At 38.5% G+C, this 22947-nt stretch overlaps 1 protein-coding gene across 1 annotated transcript in view; it reads left to right on the plus strand.

Annotated features, from left to right (window-relative positions):
- OTOGL (otogelin-like) overlaps nucleotides 1-22947 on the plus strand; it is a 174130-nt gene that overhangs the window by 131133 nt on the left and 20050 nt on the right. Inside the window, exons 38-48 of the mRNA XM_010832076.1 lie at nucleotides 908-1085; nucleotides 1313-1455; nucleotides 1708-1731; nucleotides 1823-1915; nucleotides 7838-8027; nucleotides 10326-10540; nucleotides 15042-15183; nucleotides 17670-17855; nucleotides 19260-19472; nucleotides 19947-20051; nucleotides 21022-21129. Of these exons, the coding sequence (XP_010830378.1) occupies nucleotides 908-1085; nucleotides 1313-1455; nucleotides 1708-1731; nucleotides 1823-1915; nucleotides 7838-8027; nucleotides 10326-10540; nucleotides 15042-15183; nucleotides 17670-17855; nucleotides 19260-19472; nucleotides 19947-20051; nucleotides 21022-21129 (1597 nt within the window). The remainder of the gene's footprint in view (nucleotides 1-907; nucleotides 1086-1312; nucleotides 1456-1707; nucleotides 1732-1822; nucleotides 1916-7837; nucleotides 8028-10325; nucleotides 10541-15041; nucleotides 15184-17669; nucleotides 17856-19259; nucleotides 19473-19946; nucleotides 20052-21021; nucleotides 21130-22947) is intronic.

Below are 22947 nucleotides of genomic sequence, written 5' to 3' on the forward strand. Positions count from 1 at the left end.
CTTGCTTTTTCCATGATCCAGCGGATGTTGGCAATTTGATCTCCGGTTCCTCTGCCTTTTCTAAAACAAGCTTGAGCATCTGGAAGTTCATGGTTCATGTATTGCTGGAGCCCGGCTTGGAGAATTTTGAGCATTACTTTACTAGCGTGTGAGATGAGTGCAATTGTGTGGTGGTTTGAGCATTCTTTGGCACTGCCTTTCTTCGGGATTTAGTTTGACCTTAAACCTGATTTTCTGTCTACGAAATAGGGAAAAATTTTAATAACTACCTCAGAGGGTGTTTTTGTGGAAATAAAATGGACTAATTAGAATGATGTCTGGAGCATAGTAAGTAGATGATATTTATCATTGCTACAGTTATTAGTATAATTTATATAGAATATAATTTATAAGCTTTGAAAAATCTGCAACTTTATCTAGAAGTCTGTAAGCTATATGTAAAAAAATAAATTTTAATGATTCTATCCAGATACTGCCCAACTGATATTACATTTGATTTTTAATGAAATATTTGGATAATATTAAGTTGTTATTTTTAAACTGACATTAACAGAAGTCTTAATCATACTAACTTTATACAACATAATATGAAAGGTCAACTGCCACTGTTTTAAGTCTGCTTGCAGAACACTGATCTAGACAATTTAGGACAAGACTGCAGTTTTCTCAGAAGTTGAGTATGTGGGCAGTTCTGATATCAAATCAATATTAAGGTAAAATTAAATCAATCGTACTGCTGAGTATTTTAGAGAAGATACCTCAACAAAAGCCACTGTGAAATTTTCATTGTTCATCTTTCAAAAGATTCTGTATTTAGTAAGTGTATACTATAGGCAATGTGAATGGGAAATTTAAAACGTTAGTTGAAAATGGAAAAAAATGCATTAATTTTCTTTTTTATTAACAGCCTCAACAATTTGATCCTGTTTATAATTGTAGCCAATATATATGTCTTAACATGGAATGGAAGTTGTACAACTGGTCTCTTAATTGCCCAAAGGACTTGGAAATGCCTGACTGTGGTTTCCGGGGAAGACCTGTTCAAGTGAATAGTGATATCTGCTGCCCTGAGTGGGAATGTCCATGTGAGTTTTATCAGTTTTAAATCAGGGGGAGATGGTTATTTTTTTGAAGCTATCACTTCATCAAGTCAAAGTTCATTTGACTTATGATTTTGGCTTCCAATAGCTTTTAAAGTTGCTTTTTGTCCAACATAATAAAACCAATTTGAAAGATGTTTTTAAAGGAGAAGTTATTACTGTAATACAAATAATTAGTTAATAGACTAAATCTACTCTCTATCACTTTTTAGGTCGGTGTTCCATGTTGTCAGAACTCAGCATTATTACTTTTGATGGAAATAATGCAGCATTATATAGTATGGCTTCTTATATCTTAGTAAGAATTCCTGGGGAAGTTATAGTTGCTCATATTGAAAAATGTTCCATGAATCAGGTAAGTCATAATTTATTCTTGTGTCATTTATTCATAAATCTAGCAGCTGAAGTATGTTGCAACATTAGGTATTCCCACAATAAGAAGGGACTCAAGAATTCACTGAGATTTATCTTCTGGTACTTAAAACATGAATATATTTCAAGTGAATATATTTAGAAGCATATAATATTAATCCAAAAAATGTTTTTAAAAGTCAAGTAGTGTATTTTTTTTTAAGTGTTTTATCTTTATACCTTTTTTTTTTTCCAGAATGGAAACTCATTTAAAAAGCTAGTGAGTATTTGGAAAATGTTTAGTAAATTACTTCTATTTATTGCTAAAATTATGTTTAACTCCATAAAGTTTCAATTTTTTTTCAATGAAGGCTTCCTCTGGAAGAGTCTCTGGACTTTGTTTTAAGAAGTTAAATTTGACCACATCTCTACATAAAGTACTTGTCAATCGGGTAGCAAGAAAGGTAGGAACACAAAGTTAAAACATGTCTTCACCTTAGATGAAACTGAGAAATTATGTAAGTACAGTTATTTCCCAAAAGAGGGGAATTAAGCATATCAGTGGATTTCCATTGCTACGATGTCTAATCATTCTTTTTACAGACAGTATAAAAATGTGTTTCATAATCTTATATGTCTCCTACCATAACCTCCCAACTGTTGCAAATGTTTCTCCTTTTGTGAGGTTAACTGAAACTGCCATGTTAAACATTCTAAAGCTCTCTCGAGAATGTGAGTTGCTGAGCTTCCTAGTGTTAGAGTTAATGTTAGTGTTTCAAATTAGACAAAGTGGAAATGAGGTGAAAGAGGGGATCATAAGGTTGCAAAGAGTAGCAGGCAGCCAAGAATACCAGAATGAAGACCATGGAGAGAACAAATGGAAAGAGTAGTTTTGAAATATTGATACTGTTGACTGATAGCTAAAATAAGAAAAAAAAATGAAGGAATATTTAAATTTATTGAAATAAATGGGAGAAGAGCAATGCATCATTAAAAAGCTGGAAAGGAGCCTTTTGATTTTACAGGGAAAACCTTTATCCCAAGGAATTATGCTTCCCCAGTAGGAGTGTTGAGAGCTGTATGACTCACTCAGACATATAGTGCAGTGCGTGCTCAGTCGTGTCTGACTCTTTGCAACCCCGTGGTCTGTAGCCCACCAGGCTACTCTGCCCATGGGGTTCCCAGGCAAGAATATTGGAATACGGTACCATTTCCTCCTCCAGGGGTCTTCCCAACCCACAGATCAAACCCAATCTCCTGCATTGGCAGGCAGATTCTTTACCACTAGCGCCACCTGGGAAGCCCTCAGATAACACATGGTGCTCTCAAAAATAGAAGAAAGCAATATGTAAAGATTTAGCTCAGAATGGCTGAGATGTTATGTGTTTTTCAGAAATAATTCTGTTAGCACAGGCCATAGATTCTGAACTTGAAACAGTGTTAAAGCAAGTCTATATTCAGTAAAATGTCAGAAAGTTTAGGAGCAGTGACCCCATAGGAGACTGACCCAGCCTTGCCTATGAGTGTCCAGGAGTCTCCGGCAGAGGCATGGGTTGGTGGTGGCCTGCTGCAGGGTGGGGGGCACTGAGGTCGGCAGTGTGTGCATTGGGATCTTCTGAAGGAGGTTGCCATTATCTTCATTACCTCCACCATAGTTTGGTCTCAGATCAAACAACAGGGAGGGAACACAGCCCTCCCTGCCCATCAACAGAAAATTGGATTAAAGATTTACTGAGCATGGCCCCGCCCATCAGAACAAGACCCAATTTTCAGTCAGTCTCTCCCATCAGGAAGCTTCCATAAGCCTCTTATCCTTCTCCATCAGAGGGCAGACAGAATGAAAACCACAATCACAGAAAACTAATCAATCTGATCACATGCACCACAGCCTTGTCTAACTCAATGAAACTACGAGCCATGCCATGTAGGGCCACCCAAGACAGACGGGTCATATGGAGAGTTCTGACAAATCGTGGTCCACTGGAGAAGGGAATGGCAAACCACTTCAGTATTATTGCCTTGAGAACCCCATGAAAAGGCAAAAAGATAGGACACTGAAAAATGAACTCCCCAGGTCAGTAGGGGAAGAGTAGAGAATTATGCTACTGGATAAGAGTAGAGAAATACTCCAGAAAGAATGAAGAGATGGAGCCAAAGCAAAAAACAACCCCCAGTTGTGGACATGACTAGTGATGAAAGTAAAGTCCGATGCTGTAAAGAACAATCTTGCGTAGGAACCTGAGATGTTAGGTCCACGAACCAAGGTAAATTGGAAGTGGTCAAACAGGGGATGGCAACAGTGAACATTGACATTTTAGGAATCAGTTAACTAAAATGGACTGGAATGTGCAAATTTAACTCAGATGACCATTATATCTACTACTGTGGGCAAGAATCCCTTAGAAGAAATGGAGTAGCCCTCATAGTCAATAAAGAGTCTGAAATGCAGAACATGTGTGCAATCTCAAAAATGACAGAATGATCTTGGTTTGTTTCCAAGGCAAACCATTCAGTATCATAGTAATCCAAGTCTATGCCCCAGCCAGTAATGCTAAAAAAGCTGAAGTTGAAAAGTTCTATGAAGACTTACAAGATCTTCTAGATCTAATACCCAAAAAAAGATGTCCTTTTCATTATAGAGGACTGGAATGCAAAAATAGGAAGTCAAGAGGTATCTGGAGTAACAAGCAAGTTTGGTCTTGGAGTACAAAATGAAGCAGGGCAAAGGCCAACAGAGTTTTGTCAAACAAAGCACTGGACATAGCAAAAACCTTCTTGCAACAACACAAGAGACACGTGTTAGACATCCCATGGACATCACCAGATGGTCAATACTGAAATCAGATTGACTTTGTTCTTTGTAGCCAAAGATGGAGAAACTGTATACAGTCAGCAAAAACAAGATGGGGAGCTGACTGTGGCTCAGATCATGAACTCCTTATTGTAAAATTCAGACGAAAATTGAAGAAAGTAGGGAAAACAATGACACCATTCAGGTATGACCTAAATCAAATCCCTTACGGTTATACAGTGCAAGTGACAAATAGATTCAAGGGATTAGGCCTGACAGAGTGCCTGAAGAACTGTGGATGGAGGTTCCTGACATTGTACAGCGGGCAGTGATAAGATCATCCCCAAGAAAAAGAAATGCAAAAAGGCAAAATGGTTGTCTGAGGGGGCCTTAAAAAGAGCTGAGAAAAGAAAAGAAGCAAAAGGCAAAGGAGAAAATGAAAGATATACATATTTGAATGCAGAGTTCCAAAGAATAGCAAGGAGAGATAAGAAAACCTTCCTCAGTGACCAAAGCAAAAAAATAGAGGAAAACAAGAATGGGAAAGACTAGAGATCTCGTCAAGAAAATTAGAGATACCAAGGGGACATTTCATGCAAAGATGGGCACAATAAAGGAAGGAAACAATATGGACCTAACAGAAGCAGGAGATATTAAGAAGAGGTGGCAAGAATACACAGAACCATGCAAAAAATTTTCATGACCCATATAACCGTGATGGTGTGATCACTCACTTAGAGCCAGACATCCTGGAATGTAAAGTCAAGTAGGCCTTAGGAAGCATCACTATGAAAAAATACTAATGGAGGTGATCAAATTCCAGTTGAGCTATTTCAAATCCTAAAAGATGATGCTGTTAAAGGGCTGCACTCAATATGCCAGCAAATTTGTAAAACTCAGCCATAGCCACAGGACTGGAAAAAGGCAGTTTTAATTCCAATCCCAAAGAAAGGCAATGCCAAAGAATGCTCAAACTACCACACAATTGCACTCATCTCACACACTAGCAAAGTAATGCTCAAAATTCTCCAAACCAGGCTTCAACAGTATGTGAACCATGAACTTCGAGATGTTCAAGCTGGATTTAGAAAAGGCAGAGGAACTAGAAATCAAATTGCCAACATCTGTTGGATCATTGAAAAAGTAAGAGAATTCCAGAAAAGCATCAACTTCTGCTTTATTGACTATGCCAAAGCCTTCAACTGTGTGGATCACTACAAATTGTGGAAAATTCTTAGAGATGGTAATACCAGACCACCTTACCTGCCTCCTGAGAAATCTTTGTGCAGGTCAAGAAGCAATAGTTAGAACTGGACATGGAAAACAGACTTGTTCCAAATTGGGAAGGGAGTACGTCAAAGCTGTATATTGTCACCCTGCTTATTTAACTTACATGCAGAGTACATCATGAGCAACGCTGGGCTGCAAGAAGCACAAGCTGCAATCAAGATTGCTGGGAGAAATATCAGTAACCTCAGATATGCAGATGACACCACCCTTATGGCAGAAAGTGAAGAAGAACTAAAGAGCCTCTTGATAAAAGTGAAAGAGGAAAGTGAAAAAGTTGGCTTAAAACTCAACATTCAGAAAACTAAGATCATGGCATCTGGTCCCATCACTTTATGGAAAATAGACGGGGAGATAATGGAAACAATAAGAGACTTTATTTTTTGGGGCTCCAAAATCACTGCAGATGGTGACTGCACCCATGAAATTAAAAGATGCTTGCTCCTTGGAAGAAAAGCTATGACCAACCTAGATGGCGTTTTAAAAAACAGAGACGTTACTTTGCCAACAAAAGTCCATCTAGTCAAAGCTGTGGTTTTTCCAATAGTCCTGTATGGGTGTGAGAGTTGGACTCTAAAGGAAGCTGAACGTCAAAGAATTGATGCTTTTCAACAGTAGTGTTGGAGAACTCTTGAGAGTCCCTTGGACTGCAAGGAGATCCAACCAGTCAATCCTAAAGGAAATCAGTCCTGAAATTTCATTGGAAGGACTGACGCTGAAGCTGAAAATCCAATACTTTGGCCATATGATGTGAAGAACTAACTCATTGGAAAAGACGCTGATGCTTGGAAAGATTTAAAGCAGGAGGAGAAGGGGACGAGAGAGGATGAGATGCTTGGATGGCATCACTCACTCAATGGCCATGAGTTTGAACAAGCTCTGGGAGTTGGTGATGGACAGGGAAGCCTGCTGTGCTGCAGTCCAGGGGGTCACAAAGAGTCAGACATGATTGAGCTACTGAACTGAACTGAAACTTACAGTTGAATGCATGGCTTTTTTGGATGGTAGAATATCTATATATATCTTTGACTTTCATAAGGTTGGTATATAATACTGGGTAGGAAATAAGCTTGAACCTGGTCAGCACTATGGTTTTGAGCATTTGGGTGGAAGGGCTTATTTTCAGCTTCAGCTGAACTGCTGATTGGTCATGTATTCAGTTGAAAACTTACTAACTTAAAAAATCATTTAGTGAGTTTATGTGATAAAATGAAACAGTTCCTGATCTCAAGTAACTTGCAGTTGTGTGTGGGGTGCGTACATGTAATTTTTTTGCCAACTAAAGGCAGCAGTAGCCAAAGTGATAAGAGTCATGACCAAGATATCATGGAAACAGAGATAAGGCTCATTTAAATGCTGTGTATAGGAGGGTCAAATAGATATTTTTGGAGAAGTGACACCTGAGATAAATCTTAAAGAATGAGTAGAAATTCAGCAGGCAAAGGATGTTTCAGCTTGAGGGTAGCAGTATGAGGAAGATTTAAAGATTAGAAATTGGATGGTTAGTTAGGTATAAATTTGAGAATTTTACTGATAGTTATATAGCTCGTGGTTCATTGTCATCACTGTTATTTAAAGCACTGTTTTCAAAGTAAAATCCTTAGATTGCTTATAGTAATATTACAAAGAAAGCGTGTTAAAAATATAAAATCTAGAATCCAGCTGAAACTTGAAAAGTAGAATTTCTGAAAATCCTAATCTTTACCAAGCCTCACAGGTGGTTGTTATGAGCATTATAAGTAAAGAAACACTTATTTAGATCAAAGAGAGAACCCAGATTAAAGACCTCAGACAGACGCTCTACCGTCTGAGCCACCAGGGAAGTCCGATAAAAAGCTTTATCTTAAATTTATATTAGGAAGTAATAGTGTGATCAACATATATTGAGGGAAGCAAATTAAAATAGTATAGAACTTAGAGGAAGGCTTGGTTTTGTAGAAAGCAAAGGGCACTGTTGCCGTTTACTCGCTGAGTAGTGTCTGGCTCTTCCGTGGCCCCATGGACTGTAGCCCACTGAGATCCTCTGTTCATGGGGTTTTCCAGGCAGGAATACTGGAGTGGGTTACCATTTCCTTCTCCAGGGCATCTTCTCGACCCAGGGATTGAACCCGAGGCTCCCGCCACATCCCCTGCATTGGCAGGCGGATTCTTTACCACTGAGCCACCTGGGACGCCCCCAGATATTGAATATAACAAGACACGAAAGAACAATACAAGAATTTAGGAGCTCTGAGAAACTGACACCACAGGGTGTGTATTAAACCGTAAACATCGCTCTAACAGGTGTACATGCATTATGTCATTTTAGGTAGAGGTGGGTTCTGCTGTTGTGCCTTTGCCCTTTTCAAATCAAGATCTGTCCATAGAGGATTCTGGTTCAATGTATGTGATTACTACTCCAGCTGGACTAATCATAAAGTGGACTCATCTTACGGGGATCGTAGACATTCATTTTGGCTCTCAATTTAATTTGTCATCCTATACAGAAGGACTTTGTGGTGAGCACTGCTTTTCAAATATCTGTTTCTTTTTTTTGTTGTTTTCTTTCTGTTCACATTACACAGCTTTGGCCCCTCATTCCCTGCTTGTTTGTACTGAAGAGATGTTACTAACCTTCAGTACCTCATGTGAATACTGAAGGAAACAATGTCTTTCTATAAATGGAAAGGAAGAAGCAAGATAATACAGTTCAACTTGGGTGTTTTTTAGAGATACATTCTTACCACTGTTGCTACAATACTGTTTGCATTCCTACTATCTCATCTTTATTAAGCATTAATGAAATCTCAGGCATTATTTTACAAACTTTATCTCATTCGATTCTAGCAGTAACCCTAATAAGTAGGCACCAGTGTTAATTTATAAGTGATAAAAATGAGGCATAGAATGATGAAAAACTTTGTTTCTTACTTACTTTTTAAAGTTTGACATCAAAGAAAGCTTAGTTAAGTCATCTTGAAAGGTATATTCAGGGAGCACAATGTTCTGAATATTAGTCCCAGTTTTGTTGTGAAGTGTAAAGCCTAGATGTGCCTTTATGCTTAGGTTTCATATCACAATATGTTATATAGATACATAGTTACAAGCCAAAGGAAACAAATTAGAAATATCTCTAGGTACATAAAAAAAAAAAATTCTGACTGGTGTCTGCTAGGCGATATCCCCTTTACAGATGTTTAAGTGAACATCAGTTTCCTTATCTTTCAGATGGGAATAGTAAAATCCACCTTCAAGATTGTTGTTAGAATTGAATGTGAAAGTTAATGTAACACTCTGAAAACATTGTTTAATGCAGTCAATAAATATTAGCTTAGCACAAATATACCTATTTTAAGCTCACTAAATATTAATTGAGTAAAAGTTTATGGATGAGTTTCTGAGCATCTGACCTTATGCTTCATACCAACGACTCAAAAGAAATAGACCAGGTCCTCGCTCTCAACAAACTGCCTGAAATACCCAAATTTCTTCTTAAAAAACGTAAAGCCTTTAGTGGAAAATTTGGCTAAAGCGGTTGATAATTTTCTTGCCTGCTTAGAGCATGCTAAACATAGCACAACCTTCTCTGGTGACTTAAGTCATCGTTGTGGAAATAGTTATTGAGTATGCACTGAATTGTGTGTGCATAAAAATTGAATAGGTATCACTGAATAATAACTCAGAGACATTGGGGATGCATATGTTTTCTGGTTTATCACTTCTGTGTGCTATGACTTCTGTTTGCTTTTCATGCTTGTTTTCTTCTTTTACTGTCACCTTGTCTTTTATGGAGACAGCGTGCTAACTGGATTCTTAGCTAATCATTACAGAGAAGGGGCTAGGGTCACCTTTTTGCTAACAAAGAACCCCCTCTAAACTTCTACAGTGGGAGAGAGGTGGTTTCTTTAAAGAAAAGCAGGGTGCTGGCTGATAGAGTTGTCGTGACCCAAATTGAGCCTGGACACCAGAATGGGAGGTCTATATTGACAACTTGTTCTACAAAGAACTGTGAAGTCTGCAGGAGTGGTGGCTGGAGGTGCAATGAATACATTTTTTTTTACTAGCAATTACCTTTCCCCAGGAGAGTTTAGACTTTTAAAATAGCTATTTTACAGTATAGTTGGCTTAACTTGAGGTATTTTTATTTTTGTTTGTTTGCTTTGGTTATTTATTTTTTTTTCACCGTATTCAGTCTCCTGTATATTTACAGGTATGGCACAACTATGGCAGCTGAAACCCTTATTGATCTTTATATAACTGCTTGAGGATTAAGATTTGATACTTGAAAAAAATGTTTAACTCATATTTTTTATAGCTAGGAGTCTTAGGAATTAAGAAAAAATTATATCTTAGAGTAGAGTGGAATTCAGGTAAGGTATGATCAGGATCTAGGTTCATTTCTTTCTACTTCCCTTGGCTTTGCACTTGACTAGATAAAAAGTAAATTATGCCCACTAGGCTGGGGAATACCTTGTCAGATTTAAGAACTACTTCTTAAATTAGGAGATGGTGGTAATAGCGAAAGAGCACTAAGACAGAATCAATCTTCTCTTTCTTCTCCTATGATCTTTTCACAAATCTTGACTTCTAGGATCATGGTTTCTTTCTTACCTGGTTAAGAAAGGTCTACACAATTTAATCCATGTGTAATTTTTTAAAAAAATCCATCAACATTAGAGTCAAAGGACATAAATTCGGTACTTGATTCAGTAAATTATTTATTAATTTTAAAGCAGTTATTGAGTTGATTTATTTCTGCTGGCTATACTAGGTTAAAGTTAAAAGCATTTTCTTCTAAATGTCACACATCTTTTTAGGAATTTGCAATGAAGATCCAGATGATGATCTAAGGATGCAAAATGGCACAATCATTACAAATATGGAAGACATAGAATTGTTTATTGAGAGCTGGGAAATTGAGAAATCATTTAAAGTAACAACAAGAAGGCCTGCTAGAAATTGTACTGAGCAAGACTGCAGTCACTGCATTGAGTTATTAAATAGAAGAGTTTTCACCCCATGCCATGATGCAGTAAGTTGAAAGCAACCATAAATCAGAACTGTTGTGTCAGATATGTTGAGAGTAAAAGCCAATAAATTCTTGTTCTTGCCATGATGTTCTTCCACTAAGAATAGTTTATCCCCAGGGGAATTCAAAATCATTCACTGTTTATTGACTTACAGAACAAGAAGAATAACTATCTTTTCCCCTATGTATTTTAATGACCTGTGTCTCCAGCTTTCAAGAAAAATGAAACGTTGTCCTATGAATAAATTCCTACAGAGGAAAGAGATGAATGCCACTCGATAACTCAGTATAAAACCCAAGACAGTGGGGCTTTAGTCAGCTCTCAGGTGTAGACTTATAACAGAATCTGCCACATATTCAATTTAATTGTTCTTTGTTAGTCTCTAACTTCCTGACTTTAGGTGACTCAATTCAGTTCAGTTCAGTCGCTCAGTCATGTCTGACTCTTTGCGACCCCATGAATTGCAGCACACCAGGCCTTCCTGTCCATCACCAACTCCCGGAGTTCACTTAAACTCACGTCCATCGAGTCAGTGATGCCATCCAGCCATCTCATCCTCCGTCATCCCCTTCTCCTCCTGCCCCCAATCCCTCCCAGCATCAGAGTCTTTTCCAATGGGTCAACTCTTCGCATGAGGTGGCCAAAGTACTGGAGTTTCAGCTTTAGCATCATTCCTTCCAAGAATACCCAGGACTGATCTCCTTTAGAATAGTAGATATTTAAACAACCTGTATTGTTTTAAAAAAAAGGATTCATTGTTAGAAACAAAGGACAAGCAAATACAGCATTTCATGAATCATTAAATGAAAAGTTGGCGAGTATCAAGCACCTACTAGGAACCATGTTCCTAGTATAACTCCTATGATACAAAGATGAGTAAGACCCTCTCCTTGCTCTCAAAAAGTTTAGAAGGAAGGCAAGTCCGTGAACAGATTCATCACAGTATACACTGTGGAGATGAATAGGAGCCCACATTAGAAGACTTCCCAGAGTTTCAGACATTTGAATTATTTGGAAGGATGTTTGCCAGGAGAGAAGAAGGAGGAAGGGAGACCGAGGCAAAGAAAACAGTATGACAAGAGCTGGGTTGCTAGAAATGACTGTGTTAGGAAAACATTGAAATAGCTTAATGCAAGACTATAGGGAGGAGTCTGGGAAGGAGAGCGAGTGAACTGTCAAAGCAGAAGGACCCCACTCTGCAGGATCTTCTGTGCTCCTCTGCTGACTGTGGACGCCATAGATCTCAGCCTGTGCTATGAGTTTCCTGAAGGAAAGTCATGGGATAAAAATGGTGCATCTTCAGTTTTACTCAGAGATTGGCAGGCAAATACATTTTAAATGTTTATGTTTTAAAGTGCATGCGTATAAAAATGAAAAAAATTGCAAATAATTTTAAACTCATCTCAGTGCCATTGTAATCTATCTTTTTAAAGCATAACAACTTTAAAAAATTGCTTTTTTAACTGGGAACTTATAAGATTGATTATTAAATCAGGAGACTTTTCAGCTTGACTATTCAAGGCATAGTGAAGCAACCCAAGATATTATTTAATCTCTGATAGTCCCAGCTTTCCCTTCAGATCGTCCCAGTGAATTTGACAGCAAAAGAAGGGGTACTGTTTATTTAGTTTTCCTACTTCTAATATTCATCCTCGTTTGCAAATGTCCACATAGTAGGCAGATGATCTTTTGAAAATGGAAACACAATTGGATTATTTCTCTACCTAAAATCCTTCGGGGTCTTTCACTTACTCTTAGAATTCATTCTTAACTTCTTATCAGGGCTTATAATTTCCTTTGTGCTTTGGACTGCCTGCTTTTCCAGCTTCCCCTTGTGCTACACTTTTCTGGTTGTCTAAGGTCCGGGCATTTCAGTCTCCTTTCAACTGTTTCACTATTTCAAGATTTTCCTGTGCATGGGCTTTTATGCCTGCAGTGTCCTAAGCTGGAACACTGCCCACCTCTGATCTCTTTAAGCATGGTGACGCCTCTTGCTTCTATATATAGGCTTTAACTATGAGATCCACCTGCCAGTACAGGAGATGTAAGAGACATGGGTTCAATTGCTGGATCAGGAAGATCCCCTGGAGAAGGGCATGGCAATCCACTCCAGTATCCTTTCCTGGAGAATCCCATGGACAGAGGAGCCTGGTGGGCTACAGTCCCTAGGGTCTCAAAGAGTCAGACATGACTGAAGCAACTTAGCATGCACAGATAACATTTATCTTATCTAAACTGTGTGTTTAAACAATTATAAATTCAGAAGTTACATCTAATATTATGCAACTTTAAAGATCTAAGGTCAAAGAGGAACTGTTACAAATATTGACTTGCTACTAACTTTTGATTCTCCAAATAGTTTTAGTCTTGGAGAATCAAAAATCAGTCTAGCTTAGGGCCTTCAGTTCAGTTCAGTTCAGTCACTCAATCATGTCTCAGTCTTTACAACCCAATGGATGGCAGCACACAAGGCTTTCCTGTCCATCACCAACTCCCGGAGCCTACTCAAACTCATGTGCATCATGTCGGTGATGCCATGCAACGGTCTCATTCTCTGTTGTCCCCTTCTCCTCCTGCCCTCAATCTTTCCCAGCATCAGGGTCTTTTCCAATGAGTCAGTTCTTCTCATCAGGTGGCCAAAGTATTGGATTTTCAGCTTCAGCATCAGTCCTTCCAATGAATATTCAGGACTGATTTCCTTTAGGATTGACTGGTTGGATCTCCTTGCAGTCCAAAGGACTGTCAAGAGTCTTCTCCAACACCACAGTTCAAAAGCATCAATTCTTCAGAACTCAGCTTTCTTTATAGTCCATTTCATACATGACTACTGGAAAAACCAAGGCTTTGACTAGACGGACCTTTGTTGGTAAAGTACTGTCTCTGCTTTTTAATATACACTCTAGCTTTTTATTTTTCTTTTCTTTTCTTCCAAGTAACAAGCGTCTTTTAATTTCATGGCTGCAATCACCATCTGCAGTGATTTTGGAGCCCCCAAAAATAAAGTCTCTCATTGTTTCCATTGTCCCCCCATCTATTTGCCATGAGATGATGGGACCAGATGCCATGATCTTAGTTTTCTGAATGTTGAATTTTAAGCCAACTTTTTCACTCTCCTCTTTCATTTCATCAAGAGGGTCTTTGGTTCTTCTGCCATAAGTGTGGTGTCATCTGCATATCTGAGATTATTGATATTTCTCCCAGAAATCTTGATTCCAGCTTGTGCTTTATTCACCTCAGGGTTTCTCATGGTGTACTCTGCATATAAGTTAAATAAGCAGGGTGACAATATACAGCCTTGACACATTCCTTTCCCAATTTGGAACAAGTCTGTTGTTACATGTCCAGATCTAACTGTTGCTTCTTGACCTGCACAAAGATTTCTCAGGAGACAGGTAAGGTGGTCTGGTATTCCCATCTCTTTAAGAATTTTCCACAGTTTGTTGTGATCCACACAGCCAAAGGCTTTGGCATAGTCAATAAAGCAGAAATAGATGCTTTTCTGGAACTCTCTTGTGTTTTTGATGATCCAACAGATGTTGGCAATGTGATCTCTGGTTCCTCTGCATTTTCTAAATCTAGCTTGAACATCTTGAAGTTCATGGTTCACATAACATTGAAGCTTGGGTTGGAGAATTTTGAGCATTACTTTGCTAGAGTGTGAGATGAGTGCAATTGTGTGGTAGTTTGAGCATTCTTTGGCATTGCCTTTCTTTGGGACTGGAATGAAAACTGATCTTTTCCAGTCCTGTGGCCACTGCCAAGTTTTCCAAATTTGTTGGTATGTTGAGTGCAACACTTTCACAGCATCATCTTTCAGGATTTGAAGTAGCTCAACTGGAATTTCATCACCTCCACTAGCTTTGTTCATAGTGATGCTTTCTAAGGCCCACTTGACTTCACATTCCAGGATGTCTGACTCTAGGTGATTAATCACATCATCATGGGTATCTGGGTCATAAAGATCTTTTTTGTATAGTTCTGTGTGTTTTTGCCACCTCTTCTTAATATCTTCTGCTTCTGTTTGGTCCGTACCATTTCAGTTCTTTACTGAGCCCATCTTTGCATGAAATGTTCCCTTGGTATCTCTAATTTTCTTGAAGAGATCTCTAGTCTTTCCCACTTTATTGTTTTCCTCTATTTCTTTGCATTGATCACTGAGGAAGGTTTTCTTATCTCTCTTTGCTATTCTTTGGAACTCTGCATTCAAATGGATATATCTTTCCTTTTCTCTTTTGCATTTAGCTTCTCTTCTTCTGAGCTATTTGTAAAGCCTCCTCAGTATACTATTTTGCTTTTTGCATTTCTTTTTCTTGGGGATGGTCTTGATCACTACCTCATGTACAATGTCATGAACCTCTGTCCATAGTTCTTCAGGCACTCTGTCTATCAGACATAATCCCTTGAATCTATTTGTCACTTCCACTGTATAATCATAAGGGATTTGATTTAGGTCATCAGATACCTAAATAACATAACTTATCCCAGGGCACAATGTGTCTCTAGGTTTCACCACGAGACTTTTGTGAAAAGATGTGGATCAATTATACCTATTTTTGGAACCATGAATGTGATGCCCTTTCTGCATATGTGGCTGTATGCAACAAGTTTGGCATTTGTATTCCATGGAGAACACCTGATTACTGCTGTAAGTAGTACAACTGCAAACTGTATTTTCCAACAAGCCAACATTTCAGTTTTTTTGCATTCATATCTCTTTTTATTTTCATCACAAAATAATTTTGTAAGAATAAAATGAATGTAAATGTAAACTATAGTTAGAGGTCATCGCTCCCCCTTAAGCAACTTCTGTTTTTATCCTGGTATAAATTTAAAATAAGGGGGAGGGTCAAGAAGATGGAGTAGCAAGACCCTGAATTCCCCTCCTTCAACAGACGTACCAAAATTACACTTACAGATGAACTATCTATGCAACTGACCAGAACACTAGCCGAAAAGATATTTCACAGATAAAGAGATAAGAAAAGAACAACACCAGAATGGGTGGGAGAGGCAGAGATACAGTATAGTCAGGACCCATACCCCTTGGTCTGTGACCCACAAACAGAAGGTATACACAGTTGTAGACCTCCTTCCTAAGACGTGAGAAGTCTAAGCCCCACTTTGGCCTCCCCAGCCTAGAAGTTCTGCACCAGGAAGAGGGGTCCCCAGAACTTCTGGCTTTGAAAACCAGTAGGGCTTATGCTTGAGAAAGCTGGAGAGCTATAGGAAATAGAGACTCTGCCCTTAAAGCAAATGCAAAAATTGCCTGTGCTCACAGTCCCAGAGCAGAGGAAGTAGTTTGAAAGGCCCCTGGGGAGGAACGACTTGCTGATGTTGGAGAGCCTCCAGGAAAGGCAGGAGGCACCTAGGACTCCCCTGGGGGTGGAGATGCTGACAGCATCCATTTTGGGAGCTGATTCTGTGATCACACTGGCACTGGCAAAAGACTGTTTTGGAATCCTCCCCTTGTCTGTTAGTTCCAGAAGCTTATCTGCCCTCCAGTGAGCCAGAGCCAGCCTCAAGCCTTTCAGGATCTGCAGACAGCCATGCAGAAAGCCTGCCCCAGCCTCCAGTGTCCCCCAGACACTGTGGCATTGCAGCCTCCTGGCCAAGGGTCAGCCTGGCCTACCAGGGCACCCACAGTAGTGGGTGCTGCCACAGCTGAGGCATGCACATAGGCCGTGTAGGGGGCACTCCTAGAGCTCTAAAGACCAGAGAGAAGTGTGTCTTGATAACGAAAACCAGAAAAAGACACCAAAGAAAAGGAAATTACAGGTCAATATCACGATGAACATAGATACAAAAGCCCTCAATAAAACAGCAGCAAACTGAACTCAACAAAACGTTAAAAGAATCATGCATTCTGATGAAGGGATTTACCCCTAGGGATGCCAGTGATGGTTCAGTATCTGCAATCAATCATTGTGATAAGCCACATTACCCAACTGAAGAGTAAAAATCATCTCAATAGTTTTTTTAAAAAAAAGCTTTTGACAAAATTCAGCATCCACTGATGATAAAACTCTCTCAACAAGCTGCGTACAGAGGGAGCACAGCTCAACAGAATAAAGACCATATTTGACAAAACTACATCCAGCACCATACTCAACAGTGAAACATTTTCATCTCTTGCCTCCCCAAGTAGAATACATAGAAAAATAATATATTGGAGACTCTAGTTACATGATTCCACTTCGGAAATAAAGCAGCTCCTGGTGTGCTCTCCCCAGTCCTCTCCTCTCCCCACAGCCCCAGGTGGTGTTGTTCAGTTGCTCAGTTGTGCCAGACTCTTTCTGACCCCATGAACTGCAGCATGCCAGGCTTCCCTGTCCATCAGCAACTCCAGGAGCTTGCTCAGACTCATGTCCATCCAGTCGGTGATGCCATCCAACCATCTTGTCCTCTGTCATCCCCTTCTCCTCCTTTCTTCAGTTTTCCCCAGGATCAGGGTATTTTCCCCCAAAGGTAATCACTATTCAAGAGTGGGGTTGCTTGATTCACTGGGAACATATGACATCTTCAATATCACTAGATTGTGAAATTTTTCTCCACTAATATCTTACTGGTTTACACCCCTGCCATCTGCATGTTCATTTTTTTTTGTGAGTATGACTTTTTAAGAGCATGTAAAAGCAACACGAATTCTCTGAAACATCGTTTAGAAACTGCTCAGCAACAGTAGATTCTTTTGACAGTGAAGGATTAAGCCTAAATATGCGGCATTTTTCTTTTTTAGGACTTGGTTGAGTTGCATAGTTAAAACATATTTCTGTGCTTATTCTGAGTGGACTGTTAGATCTCCTCCCACTGCACAGAGCCGTAACTTCATAATAGTTGACTCTATATTTATGCCAGCCAAACTTGGGCTGCCTGTTGGTAGTATTTATTTGATATAAATCAGATGAACTTTCCCTACTGTAACTTAATACTAGCTGGACACCTGGAAGATGCTCAAAAATACTCATTGATTGTTTCTAATTTATGGATACGTAATACTGAAAAATGGATTTGGAAGAGGCTGAAAGTGTGCAAAAATTTACTTTCAGAGAGAAAACTGACATTTCTTCCTCTTACTAGAATTCAAATAGGTCACTTTTATCATTAGCAAATTCTGTCCTCGGTTATTCTTAGCTCTGACTTGTCCAGAGGGGAAGGAATATCAACCCTGTGTGCGACCTTGTGAAGCAAGAACATGTCTGAACAGATGGTTCTATGGACATTCTTCATGTTTGAATTTAAGAGAAGACTGTGTGTGCAAAAATGGAACCATTCTTCACAGGCCAGATTCAACTCAATGTATTCCAGAGAAAGAATGTGGTAAGCAGAAAAGTAAAAACAACACCTTAGGGACCCAGGAAATTAACAAATAAGACTTTTTTTTAAATCTTGGAGAAATGTGCTAAAAGGATTAATCAAAGTTCACCTAAGTGTTGGGAAGGAAACAAGTATGTTGTTCGATTGTGATATGATTTCAATCAAAGTTGCCCAAACTGGGGGCTTCAGTGGTAATATGTTTTATTTCTACTTATGCCTATAATAACTGGAAAAGAATATGGCAAATTAAGAATGAAGAGAATAGTATGTGGACTGAATTGAAATTCCAGCTATTTCATGTATTAATGACTCTGCTTTACATGAGCCTGAAGTTGTGCATCTGCAAAATGTGGAAAGTAATAGGACTTATACCACAAGGTTAGTGCGAGGATACACAAAAAAATAGAAAGGATTTTACAACAGTGCCTAGGGAAAAATAAGCACTCAAGGAGTTTCAGAAAGTGTTAGTATCTGGGAGAAAACATTGAGTATTTCTGCTTTCATTTTCAACCCATTTTGACACATAGTCTCCATGGTGGTTGTGGATCTGAAAAAGTGCAAAACTGAGAAAATTGCCATACAGCGCTTTTTATCTATCACAGGGGTCTTTGTTATGGTCAAAAGTAAAGATTATAATTAAAGGGGAAGGCAAGCAGCAGCAAATGCATATATAGTTTCAGAAACAAGTTTGTATTTGCCATTGAGAAAATATTTGTGGAAGAATTTGAGACTACACAGGCATGCTTATATTTGTTTTTAGGGACCTGAGAGATTGGTTTGGTAGTAAATAAAGAAAAGTCCATTGGAAGCTTGGAATATGGTGATCACTTCATTTATCTTTATTATCCTTAAAGAATTACTAGAGGGCTATATTTGTCATTAAGTAAAATGTTTATAATAAAATGAACAGAGTCATTAAACAATATTTGCTTGACTGCCTACTTTTCACATGCAGATTTTAAAGCTGGAATCTTTTGAATTGTGCTATGACAAACATGTTAATGTGAGGTAGAGACTACCTTGTTTTCTAATACTACTCAGTTTTTATAGTTAATATTTTAAAACTAATTTAAATTTATGTTACTGAGTTTGTTTAAGCTAAATAAATTGTACTAGCGAGACTTGAATACAAAATAATTAGCAGATCATCTTATTTATAGAAGAGGTCATGCAAATTTACAGACAGTTGTAGAAGGGAAAAATATTTTCCATGGACTACAAAAAGTTCATTCAAGAAAAATGTAAGCTAGCAGTTGATGAACAAAAAGAAGAAGCTGCGAAAAGGTAGATAACATGACGGGTTCCCTGTGCCCATGGACCAAGTCACAGTCTGAAGTCAAAACATCGCAGCTTGATTTATTTTCGTGCCCAAGTTCTAAGTGATATGCCATTGACTGTCTTTTTAAGCATGCACTGATAGTGAAGACCAGCCTCGAACTGCTGGTGAAGTTTGGAATGGAGGCATTGACGAATGTGCCCTGTACAAATGTTTCGCGAATGGAAGCATCATTCCCATAGAACCTGAGTGCGATGAACAGCCCTCGCCAGTTTGTGAACGAGAAGCTGAAGTCATCCTGGGCTTCGTTGATAGGTGGACCTGCTGTTCAAAGGAAGTTTGCAGTATGTATGCAGGCTGAAGCCTTACAGTCTATTAATGCCACAAAATATGTTGATATTCTTTGAGAAAAAACGAGGCATGTATGATGCTTGGTGTTAAAAAAAAAATGTACAGGGTTAAAGTAACTATTGCCATAAATGTCACTTACACTTTCTCAAAGCAACTTTTACCTCATTATAGTTTTGTTGATTTTGCAAACAGACATGCAAAACTCTAGCTATTATAAATTAATAACAGTCTGAAAGACATGACAAGATAAAGGATCTGGGAGTCTTTGACTTAGGATAACCAAGAGTCAAAGACAGCAATCAGTAACCTTAAATCTGCTGCCTTTTCACATATGACCATTCTGTGAGCTGAATGGGTTTAATTGCAGTGTAAAAACATGCATATTGAGAATCCTTTTCTTTCTTTAAGTTAGAACCTCAGGATTTTAGTTGTGCACATAAATTTTTTATATTTCTGATTATTTCCAGGATGTGACATGACTTTGTGTGAAACTGCCATTCCAACATGTACAAATAGTCAAAAACTGGTTGTTGGCCATAGCCCCGTTTCTTGCTGTCCACAGTACCAATGTGGTGAGTGATGAACTAGGAAAAGTGAGATGCATTGTTCACTCAGAGTAGTGGATTAGGTTCTCATTTTTGTGTCTACAAAAAAATTTATCAGATTGTAGAACTGTCTTGTAGTTTTCTTTTTAAACCTATGACTTCTTTGTAAATATGTATGTATATGAACTTTAATTATATTTATTATATAGATTATCAGTTCAGTTCAGTTCAGTCGTGTCCGACTCTTTGTGACCCCATGAATTGCAGCACGCCAGGCCTCTCTGTCCATCACCAATTCCTGGAGTTCACTCAAATTCACGTCCATCCAGTTGGTGATGCTATCAAGCCATCTCATCCTCTGTCGTCCCCTTCTCCTCCTGCCCCCAATCCCTCCCAGCATCAGAGTCTTTTCCAATGAGTCACCTCTTCACATGAGGTGGCCAAAGAATTGGAGTTTCAGTCTCAGCATCAGTCCTTCCAATGAACACCCAGGACTGATCTCCTTTAGGATGGACTGGTTGGATCTCCTTGCAGTCCCAGGGACTCTCAAGAGTCTTCTCCAACACCACAGTTCAAAAGCATCAATATAATTAGTTCATTTTAAAGATCTTAATTTTAGTAGAAATATGTATTTTAACTGTGTACATTTGTATGTTTTAAATATAAAAAATCTGCTATTTCCTATATATTTCTTCTGAGATTTTATAGCAGTATATATACATATATATACACAAACATATACATGTATATAGATGATTAATCATGTATATATGATTAAGATAAAGTATATATATATTTTAAATGTCTATTTACATATATTTTTATGTAAAATACTTATTTTTTATATTAATAACGTGCTATTGCCTATATATTTCTTCTAAGATTAAGATTTTTTAAATGAACTAATTATTACTAAATTCAAAGAGAAATGAACCACACTATTTCATTTATTCATTTTACTCTATATAAATTTCCAAATATCTTTGCGTTTTTGCAGAATGTGACCCATTCAAATGCCCCAAAATTTCAATACCAGAATGCAGAGAAGATCAATTCATGATTCAGGTTCAAGAGGAAGAGACTTGCTGCTTTTCTCCTCTCTGTGGTAAGTGTTTTGTGAGATCTTTTTTTGGAAGAAGAGGAAAGATCAAAGGAAAATCTCTTATTTGGTGTGAATTTCATGGAACTCACGGTAACCAAATAAAATTCAACTAAATTAGAGTGGTAGAAAAAAAGATATGCATTTTAAATGATTATTGATAATTATTACAATTAGTACTACTTTTCCCTATTGACAGAGACTATGTATATAAGTCAAAACCTAATCAAAGATAATATAATCAATTAAAAGATAAAGCTAGCACATAGTTCTTTTTAGAGAAAAATTTTAGTCCTGACTTTCCTGAAGAACTAAGTAAATAAAGGACTCTACTAAGCAGAGTAACTCTTTAAAACTTCATCTGCTGTATAGGATATGTACGGGATGTGTAAGCACAGTGATCTCGAAAGAGAAATGAAAGGTGTCTAGAAAATGACTATATTTGGTGCTGTATATTCTGTCTGATGAACTGGACTTTCAAAAATAAACAGTTCTCTCTTTTCCATTCCGTTGGGGAATTATCATATCAAAGACTGGTGATGAATGTAGGTTTCAGATAAACCCATATAGATCACAGCACTTCTTTTTGTATAATTTAAGTTTCTTTGACTGCAATGGCAACAACTGATTGATTCTACATAGCCTGCTGCTGCTGCTGCTGTTAAGTCTCTTTAGTCATGTCTGACTCTGTGCGACCCCATAGACAGCAGCCCACCAGGCTCCCCCATCCCTGGGATTCTCCAGGCAAGAACAATGGAGTGGGTTGCTATTTCCTTCTCCAATGTATGAAAGTGAAATCGCTCAGTCGTGTCCGACACTTAGCGACCCCATGGACTGCAGCCTACCAGGCTCCTCCATCCATAGGATTTTCCAGGCCAGAGTACTGGAGTAGGTTGCCATTTCCTTCTCCAATGCATGAAAGTGAAAAGTGAAAGTGAAGTCGCTCAGTTGTGTCCGACTCTTAGCGAACCCATGGACTGCAGCCTACCAGGCTCCTCCATCCATGGGAGTTTCCAGGCAAGAGTACTGGAGTGGGGTGCCATTTCCTTCTCCGCTGCATAGCCTATACACAGCCAATTATTGGGAGAATTGGGGGATCAAGATTTTGTAGGATTGAGATGAAGCAGAACAGCCAAACCCTGTGAAGGAGAGAAACCAGCTTCTCTAGGTGGCAGTCACTAATGATTGAGTCAGCCACATCCATTTATTTCCTGTCTTGATGTGCCTCTATGACTCAAAGGCTATAGAAAGATATTCTGACTCATCTAAAGTGGGTTTTTCCTACACAAAGACTGATAAGAGTGAGGCATCTTTACTAAGAGTCACTCTAAGACTGTGTGGGTGGGGCATTTCCTCAAATTCATTGAGAGTTATTATCAAAGTATAATAAGAAGAGATGGCAAGAATACACAGAAGAACTGTACAAAAAAGATCTTCATGACCCAGATAATCATGATGGTGTGACCACTGACCTAGAGCCAGACATCCTGGAATGTGAAGTCAAGTGGGCCTTGGAAAGCATCACTACGAACAAAGCTAGTGGAGGTGATGGAATTCCAGTTGAGCTATTCCAAATCCTGAAAGATGATGCTGTGAAAGTGCTGCACTCAATATGCCAGCAAATTTGGAAAACTCAGCAGTAGCCACAGGACTGGAAAAAGTCAGTTTTCATTCCAATCCCAAAGAAAGGCAATGCCAAAGAGTGCTCAAACTACTGCACAATTGCACTCATCTCACACGCTAGTAAAGTAATGCTCAAAATTCTCCAAGCCAGGCTTCAGCAATATGTGAACCGTGAACTTCCTGATGTTCAAGCTGGTTTTA

Source organism: Bison bison, unplaced genomic scaffold, assembly GCF_000754665.1.
Source record: "Bison bison bison isolate TAMUID 2011002044 unplaced genomic scaffold, Bison_UMD1.0 scf7180017864535, whole genome shotgun sequence".
NCBI lineage: Eukaryota > Metazoa > Chordata > Mammalia > Artiodactyla > Bovidae > Bison > Bison bison.